General features: G+C 47.5%; 4 protein-coding genes across 4 annotated transcripts, besides 8 other annotated features; all 4 read left to right on the top strand.

Annotated features, from left to right (window-relative positions):
- Tc00.1047053510667.140 (ribulose-phosphate 3-epimerase, putative) lies at window positions 1–443 on the top strand (the record flags this gene model as incomplete). The annotated part of the gene is made up of 1 exon (XM_808047.1): window positions 1–443. A coding segment is annotated over one exon (443 nt), but the record flags the coding sequence as incomplete, so codon positions are not given.
- Window positions 1–8,982: part of a sequence feature (heterozygous, non-Esmeraldo-like haplotype) that runs on past the window's edge.
- Window positions 1,030–1,082: a sequence feature (A-rich).
- Window positions 1,226–1,273: a microsatellite.
- Window positions 1,341–2,732, top strand: Tc00.1047053510667.120 (galactokinase, putative; the record flags this gene model as incomplete). The annotated part of the gene is made up of 1 exon (XM_808046.1): window positions 1,341–2,732. One exon carries the CDS (start codon window positions 1,341–1,343, stop codon window positions 2,730–2,732), a length of 1,392 nt encoding a protein of 463 aa, XP_813139.1.
- Window positions 2,877–2,906: a microsatellite.
- Window positions 2,942–2,964: a microsatellite.
- Window positions 3,229–3,307: a sequence feature (A-rich).
- Tc00.1047053510667.110 (hypothetical protein, conserved) lies at window positions 3,583–4,263 on the top strand (the record flags this gene model as incomplete). Its single annotated transcript, XM_808045.1, has 1 exon — window positions 3,583–4,263. The coding sequence occupies one exon, from the start codon at window positions 3,583–3,585 to the stop codon at window positions 4,261–4,263; it is 681 nt and encodes a 226-aa protein (XP_813138.1).
- Window positions 4,596–4,630: a sequence feature (AT_rich).
- Window positions 5,213–8,869, top strand: Tc00.1047053510667.100 (hypothetical protein, conserved; the record flags this gene model as incomplete). The annotated part of the gene is made up of 1 exon (XM_808044.1): window positions 5,213–8,869. The coding sequence occupies one exon, from the start codon at window positions 5,213–5,215 to the stop codon at window positions 8,867–8,869; it is 3,657 nt and encodes a 1,218-aa protein (XP_813137.1).
- Window positions 8,957–8,980: a microsatellite.

Here is an 8,982-nt window from a genome sequence, read left to right as displayed (position 1 = left end):
GTCCGTTTGCTGATGCGGGGGCATCGCAGTTTACATTTCATATTGAGGCCACACAGGAGCCAGTTGCTTTGGCAAGCAAAATTCTTGAGGCTGGTATGCAAGTAGGTGTTGCAATTAGTCCCCGCACCGCGATTGACGGTCTTATCCCACTTATTGAGAACGGTCATTTGGATATGGTACTTGTCATGACTGTAGAGCCTGGATTTGCGGGGCAAAAATTTCTGTCGGAGCCTCTTGCAAAAGTGCGTCAGCTGCGTGGACGGTACCCCCATCTGAACATTCAAGTGGATGGCTCTATTAATCTCGTTACCGTGGATGAGGCGGCATTAGCAGGGGCCAACTGTTTGGTTCCAGGACAGGCCGTTTTCAAAGCCAAGAATAGGCAGGAGAACGTCATTCACTTGCGCCGTGTCGTTCACCACCACTTGAAATCCCACCTTTAGGAACTTAGAAATACGCCCAAATCTCTCTTTTTGAATGGGGCAACGGTCCGACTGTGTGTGGGATCCTTATCTGCCACGTCTTGTTTAGAGTGAGGACGGCGACTTTTAGTAATTTTTCCTTTTTTTTTTACGTTGGAAGCGTGTGGGAAGGATGTGTGGCCATGTGAGGAAGAACGAGCAAGAGGGTTTCTTGTCCACCTGACATGCCTCTTTACCTGCAATGTGGTGCTGGTCTCCAAAGATACCAATTTGTAAGGCAGCAAGTGCAGCTTCTACTTTTTCCCCATTTCTGTTGCCCCACGCATTTCTTCCTTTTCCCCCTCCACGTGGAGGGGGAAAACAGGGGCTGCGGAAATCGTGAAAACTGCCAGTTCGTGGGTTCACAACGAGCCCGGTTATCACGACAAATATATTTGGAATCGGTTTACTACTGTGTGAGTGTGGGTGCGGGTTAACTCGTTTTTGAAGCGGGGGATGCTGGGCGCATTGAACCAAACTGTCGTTTCTCTCTTGTTGCTGTCCTTTCACTTTATGGGAATGAAGGACAAGGCCTCGGCCGGGAGCATGTTGTTTTTGCATGAATCTATTTTTTTTTATTTTATTTTTGGTGTTGTTTATTTATTTATTTTTTATGTTTTTGTGTTAGTCACTCACCACTGGGCGTTCTTGGTTTTTAGTGTTTTGCGTTTGTTGTTACCCTTCGTTTTGTGTTTCTTCTTGTGTCCGCTGCAATGATGTGCTATTATTTGCTTTCATGACTGGGGGAGTTTTTGCTGTTGTTGTTTTTTTTTCTTTTTTGTTATATTTCCTTTTTTTTTCTTTTTTTTTTTATATTGTGTGTGAGATGAGTTGTCGAAAAAAGAGGATTTACTGTTTGCCATTTTTGAAAAGCAAAGCATGCCGAGCTACTCAGACAAGCGAATTCATGCCACCGTTTCGGAGCTGAAGTTAAAGTTTCTGAGGACCTTTAATGTTGTCGCTGAAGACGACGTCGAGTGGCTTCTTTTCACCTTCGCCCCCGGCCGTGTGAACTTCTTTGGTGAGCATGTGGACTACATGGGCGGGTATGTGTGTCCCGCCGCCCTCAAGGAGGGCTGCCACATTCTTGTTGGCCGTGTTCGACACCTCTGCGACGGGAAGTTACGCTTTGCGACAGAAGACGATGAATGTTTTGTCCTTGATCGTCTTGGGCAGGCGAAACACGACAAGAATTGGAGGACTTTTGTTCGTGGTGCGGCTACATTGGCGCTGAACGACCTTGGCATGCCCATCGACGCTCCAGAGCTGCAGGGCTTCTGCGCCATCTCGAAGGGAACTCTGCCTATGGGGTCCGGCATGAGTGCTTCCGCATCCTTTGATGTGGCCCTTTTGAATGCCATCACGACCGTGGCAACGCGGCGATACCGTGGGAAGTGCTACGTGCCTGGAACCCGGTTTCCGATTCTCCCTCCCTGCAGCAGGGAGGAAAGGATTAAATTGACAAAACAGGCACATCGCATTGAGACAGAATTCTGTGGAGTCAATGTAGGTATCATGGATCAATTTTCGGCCATTCACGCCACGGAGGGCTCATTCATGGCATTGGACTGTGATTCCCTAACGTTTGAGTCCCACCCATTGTCCTACCTGCTTGGAGACTCCGCCTGCTTCCTTTTGATAAATTCCATGATTCGTCATGAATTGACGGGCTCGACAGCTGGTGGGTATAACACACTACGCTCAGATGCTGAAGGTGCACAGGCGGTTGTAAAGAAACATAAGATGAATAATGCGGCATTTACTTTCCGCGATCTTGCAAGAAATCCCAAGAAGTTCACAAAAGAAGATCCAGTGGCATTTGTGGAGTCCTGCAGACCGCATTTTACCCCTGGCCAGTACGACCGTGGCATCTTTAACATTGCCGAGCAAATCCGCACCCTTCAGTTTATTGAGCTTTGTCGACCTGAGTGTCCTTTGAGCCAGGAGGAGCGTTTTCGAAAGGCCGGCGAGCTACTGAATGCAACCCATCAAGGACAGCGTGATCTTTTGAAGATATCCACCGAGGAATTGAATTTTATTCATCGGGCCATTAATCTTGAAGAGGGCGTGAGCGGAGGACGATTGATGGGCGGTGGCTTTGGCGGATGTATTCTCCTTCTTCTTAAAAAGAATGCCGTGGAAAGCGTTGTGAAAAACGTGCAGGAAAAGTTTAAGTCCAGGTTTGGTCTTGTCTGCGATGTGTACCCAGTGGTTCTTGGCGACGGTGCCTTTGTTGCTTCTCTCTGGCAGGGTGTTAAAGGAAAGCTATGAGCGCATCGTGAAGCGACGGGGTTCTTCTCTTTTTTCTCTCACTTTTGAAATCCTTTTGTGTGCTCTCAACTTTTTTTTGAGCCAATGGCGAGAGGAAAACAAAATGCAGCAAAACGTTAATTTGGTGTTTTTTTTTTTTTTTAATGTGTGTGTTTGTGTGCGTGTGTGTGAGTGCCGCTTCTTTTCTTCACACGTATAAATTTACATATTTATTATTATTATTATTATTATTTTGTTCCCCCCTGTTTTAATGCCCTCCACACGGAGGGGAATAAAAGACGGTGGGGAGTTCTTAAAGGATTCCGATTTGTGATTTTGCAACAACCCGAGTTGTTACAGCATGTGTTTTGTAAATTGGTTCACGGGGGCAATGGGTGTTGGATGCGTCTTCCCTGAATTGGGGGGACACTGGGTAAAGTTAACTCGACTTTGGTCCCTCGTTCTTTTATCTCTTCCTGTGGGAAATGGAAGAGCGGGCATCGGTCAGGCACACATATTTATTTGTTTTTTGTTTTTTGTTTTTTTAGAGGATCCTTTTTTTTTTGTTTTTTAGTATTGATTATTTATTTATTTTTACGGACAATTTATTTGTTGATTTTCTTGGTTTGGTGCAGTGTTGACAACTCGGTCGTATTTTATTTTATTTTTCAGAGTATTCTTTTCTTCCTTCTTTATAAAAATAAATAAATGAATGTATATGTCTGTCTGTCTGCTCGTGTTTTCGGGACTGGCATGGTTGCATGTATTGGCGATGTGTGTATGTATACATATACGTACATATCTATGTTTTCCTGTTGCTGTGGTGGTGGTTGTTTGTGTGCATTTCTGTTAGATCTCAGCTTTTCTCATCATGACGGAGTATTTGAAGGATCTCGAGAGGACGGAGCCCGGGGACCCGATGCCGCCCATCAATCTTGGGCCCTACGACAATCCTTTGCTCTGGAACATGCTGGATCCCTTCGGTGCCGATCGTGGCCACCAGCGCCGACCCATGTCGGTGTCCCGCAATTTTATGGAGTTGCATAATGTTCCCATAATGTTTCGGGACCAGTGTGTTCACCGATGGGTGCCACTTCACCGATGCATTAAAAATTTGAAGCCAGTTACGTGGGGAACGGCAAATTGCCACGAGTTTGAGGAAGCCTGGGTTGTGTGCCGCGCGTACGAGACATATCGGAGTCAACTTTTGAAGTCAAAGTTTATGGAGCTAACGAAGGATTACACGGCTGAAGACAAGAAGTTTTTCCCTAGCTTGCTGTACTTGGGTTTTCCCACTTATATGAACTCTTTTTATTGGACAATGGCAGCGTCACAGCGACTTAGTGGATGGGATGAAAGGGACCCCGCAAATCCGATGATGTGGCGCGAGCCTAACAGGGCTCTTATGCGATCTGAGTTTTCTCCTACTATTTGGGAAAAAGGCACTATGACGAATGCAATCGGCCACAAACTTATCCCAGATGAGATTGTATACGATATGGTGCCTGGATTTCCGCTTCCAGAAGATAAGCGTCCAGAAACGTTCGTGTAAACTATTATTATTATTATTATTTGCAGTTGTTACTCATGGTGACAGTAATGATGATGTTAGCAGCAGCGGTTGTATTGGGGAATCTAGGGACACTAAGAGGAAGCAATTGCCTGTAGGGAACATGTTACTGGTGTGGGGAGATTAGTGGAGGAGGGAAAGCGGAGGGATCCTGGGTTTGGGGGAATGAAAGGGAAAGATGGGAGGGGGAATGAGTTGAAGAATTCTTTCTGTTGTCTGTGTGGGTTTTTTCTTGTTGAATCTGCAATCCAAATGTGTCTGAAAAATATCTTCTTAGTGGCGAAGTACTTGCAATGACGTGGGCGATATGCGTCAAATTTATTGTTATTATTACTATTATATTTTTTTTCTTATTTGCATTCAATACCACGTTGAGCATTGAGGTGTGTTCTTTTTTTTTTTTTTTCTTCCCTTATTCTCATTTACCGTTTATAGAAATGAGGGGATGGCACGCCCGTGTTGGAGGCGTGGCTTCGAGCTTTGTCTGGGGTGTACCTCGCCGCACTTTGGAGCGAGGCATTACGTGTGCGTTTCTGCCCCATACTTTGCATGCAGTTAATGTTTGACTGGCGGGGAGCATTACATTTTCTTTTTGTTGTTGTTTTGTTTTTATGGATTTGTCTGTCTGTGTGTGTGTTGGCGTATTGGTATTGAAAAACTTTTTTTTTCCCCCTTCTTTTTTCTTTTAAGGCGTTACCCGAAATCTCGAAAATTGCACACGCATTGGCTTTTTTTCACTCTCCTTTGCGTAAGCATTTCTGGTGGTTTGGGTTGTCTCCGCCCTTTTTATTTTTTATTTGTGTTGTGGGGCGGATACTCCCGTTCGTTGCGGCGTTCTTTCGGGTGTCGTCTCCTTCTTTTTCCGCCACCTGCGCGGTGAGGAAAGGGAATCGAGGGAGAAACGGGAGAAGGGATTTGGTCTGCGCATTGCATGCGTCTTCCGGCCAGTCGGGCATTCACTTCGCCCCGGGTGGCGCGACATCGCGGGGCTGTTTTTGGTCACGCAGACAGGGCGCTTCCGCCGTATTCCGCGCTTGCGCTCGGGATGGATGTGGTCGCCAGTGAGCCTCTAGCAATTTCCATGCAATTTTTGCAGCAGGAACGTCTCCCTCCTTTTTTGGCCCTGACGCTTTTGACTCGCTGCTGGACAAAATGGACGGTGACCTCCGCCGTAACACGGGCGCCATGCGGACACGGCAGTGATGATGGCGGTGCCGCGGCCCTTGCAATTCTACTTGCGGCCTCCGAGGACACTCTGCGGTCGTACGACAAAACGGAAGCGTGCGGGGATCGGAACCGTTGCGAGCATATCTCACGACGGAGGCTGCGAGAAAAAGAGCGACTGTCAAAAGGGTCGATGACGGTGGCAAAGGCAAAAGATCGAAGTGGTTATCATCATATTGTGGAAATTATGCTGCGTTGTTGTGGGAATCATTTGACTGAAAAGACGCTTCTCTCATTGATGCAATACGCTGTGCAAGTGGAAGAATCTGAGGGAGCCGTTTTGACAGAACTTATGGGATTCCTGGCTTCCATCACAAATAGCGATCAGAGGAGATATGAAGGCTGTTTGCGAGCAGTTCTTGCTGCATCCCTTCCTATTCACATTGCCCCCATCGTTCTTTCAATTCTACGTAGAAAGGAGATAAATGTGGATGTTGTGAAGCTGTGTCTACATCATTTGGCTATTGTTGTTCGAGGACGTCATACGGGTGCTCTTTCCGTCGAATCAGCCATGGGCGGGTTTCATGAATGCGCGGTGACGGCGCTTCGCTGGCTTTTGGGAGAAGCAATCGAAGGGTATGGCGAGCTGTACATTCAAGTCATGTCCTGTTTAAAGCATGCCCCTGTGTTTTTACTTTGTGAAGTATACAACACAATGGAGGAGCACAAGCTGGTGACACCTTCCGTTCAATGTAAGTTCCTTGCGAATTGCGGCATTACTGTTGCTGTTAGCAACACTGTACCTTGCGAGTGTATTGAAGTGATTATTCGCGCTTTTCGCGCTCTGGTCAGAAGTGATCGAGAGACACGGCACATTGAGGAGGGCCTTGTGCATGGTAGCGCTGTTCTTGTTAGTATTCATCGTGAAGAACTTGTCCGTGAAGCGTATGCGGCACGTCCAACCCTCCGTGAAACACCACATTCTGTTTTGGCCCATGTACGGAACGGGGATGTTTCACAGTCCCACCAGGCCCTCCTAAGATTGGCGCAGTCACGTGAAGAGGGATGGATCAACATTCCTTCACCTGCAATGTTGGCGATTCACGCTGTGTGTAGCCTTGTGGGTCGTTTGGGAGATCCTGCTGACATGAATCCTTTGTACCGTGCTCTTGTATCTTTTCGTAACCCCGGTATGATTATAAGCCAATGCATTGAGTACGTCCTGGCCGGTATTTGTGACCGTGTGGCACGCATCGATAAAGAAGTTCCCAAGGACGCAGCCCCTCGCAGTGTGTTAAACCTTGTGCTCCCAATCTTGCGCACCGTGGCGTTGTACTTTGGTGATGAAATAAACACCGATATGATTCTTGAACTGTTGGAAACCGCAGTGAGTTTGAGACACTTTGCCGTTCCACTGACATCATCTATCCTATGGAATTTACAGCGATCTTCCAGTTTGGCGCTGAAAGAACTGTTCTCTCGCGTGGATCCCTCCACAAATGGCATTCCATTCTTGAATTACTACACTCTTTGCTTTGCCCGGGATCAGGGCAAGAGGGAAACGGTGGAACATCTGTCTACTGTTTGGCGCTGTGATGCAGATCCAATTTTGAAACGGCATGCCTTGCTGGCCCCACCCTACAAACTATGGAAGTGTTCCTCATGTGGTCGACTAAACAGTGATCGATTTAATTATTGCCTTTGTTCCGCTCTTCGAAACAGTTTTTTGGTCTGCTCCCGCTGTGGGCATGCTCAGGATGAGCGCTGGAAATGCTGTCAGTCATGCGGTGAAAGAATGTGCGAGGATTTCATTGCGGCAGCTGTTGTGCGACGTTCATGGACCTGCGACGGCTGTGGTGCGAACAACCCTGCACGTCAGACTTTTTTTTGCTTTCGCTGCAAGGCACCCAATGGTCCTGTTGCCAAGTTATTGCAATCTTTGGAACGAATAGAGAAGAAGCATTGTTTTTGCCCTGGTAACAACGCGTTGGATGCAAAAAAATCTTTGGGGGAATTGATGCAGTATTGTCGAAAATGCGGTTGGCTTCGGGAATCATGGGCTGCTGCGAATTCCATTGTTTGGTGCTGTGAAGGATGTGGAGAACTACGGAGTTCGTTGGACCGTGCATGTCCTGACTGTCCGCAGGTAGAATGCCTGCCTTTTGCGGTTGTGCGGAACATCCGCGATTCTCCTCTTTGCTCCGATTGCCGTCTCCCTTCTGTCAATCCCTTTGCATCTCAATGTCTTCGCTGTGATGGTTCTCTGCAGCGTAACGCGTCGAGTGAAGAGATGGTGGCTCGGAAAGCGACGAAAGGTGATGGTCAATTGGCTTTCCGTTGTTCAAATTGCGATGTTATGGCTGTGGGCGATGCGGCACACGTCTGTCAGGAATGTGGAGAGGATATGCGTGAGTCTGATTTCATACACGTTGCTCCTCGCCACTGCGAAGGGTGTGGCAAAGACGTGGAGCCTTTGCATATTGAAGCCATGTGCATGCATTGCACCACATTTCTACCACCAGTAGAAAGGGAAGGCTGGAGTGTTCCTGTTGTGTGCGAGACGTTGAAGGGGCTTGTGCAGCTGTCGGAGCGTGATGGGATAAACGAGCGTTTGGTAACACTTCTTCAAGAACTGATGTGCTCCTTTAAAACGCATGTGGAGCTCAGAGTTATGGAGGAAACCCATGTTTTTGTAGCAGTAGAGCTCGGACGTCTACAAACTCGTCTGTTCAAATTCATTGCCTATGACGCAATGGCAAGACGTGCTATTGCGTTGGCGAAACAACTTTTGGAACATATCGACACCAAATGTGGGTTTCTCGGAACAAAACATTTTTTGAATGGACAGTGTCCATACTGTCTTGGGACGCACCCGAAGGAATTATGTGTTCATAACAAAGAGCCATGGATATGTGAGGAGTGTGGCGCGGAAAACAAGAATGCGGATGTCTGTAGCTACGTGTGTCAGAATTGTCTGTCCTTGCGCCCCTGCGTGCAGGAAAAGTGCCCGACCGACGCATGGGAATGTCTTCAATGTCAGCGGGTAAACGTTGAATTTGAGGCGTACTGCATCTTCTGTGGAGTTCAGCGTGCTGCTGTGGAGAGTGCAGTCGAGGAGGCGGCTGAGGTTTGCCCATTTGTTCCAGCCAAATGTGCCACGTGTGCTCTCGTACACCTGGAGGCGCGGTGCCCACTTTGCCACAATGACGTTCCGGAGTCAATGAAAAATGCAGAGGGGGTTGTGTGTATGGTGACAAATCGCTATGCGTTTATTCAGCCCTCTGGTACGGAACATCCCAACCAACGAGTGTACGTCGGAGAGCCGTGGCTGCGGAAGCATCAGTGGGCGAAGGGGGAAAAAGTCATCTTCACAGCAAGAGTTAATGAACGCGGTGGATTTCGTGTGACATCCATCCGCTTTTAGCGAATAGATGCAACGACCATCATTTGTCTTCTTGCCCATTTTTAAAAAAAAATTTTCTCACATTGCAGACACGCCCCCCCCCCCCCCAAAAAAAAAAAAAAAAAAAAAAAACG

This window comes from Trypanosoma cruzi, genomic scaffold (genome assembly GCF_000209065.1).
Source record: "Trypanosoma cruzi strain CL Brener 1047053516807 genomic scaffold, whole genome shotgun sequence".
NCBI lineage: Eukaryota > Euglenozoa > Kinetoplastea > Trypanosomatida > Trypanosomatidae > Trypanosoma > Trypanosoma cruzi.
This window is presented reverse-complemented; position numbering and strand designations above follow the sequence as displayed.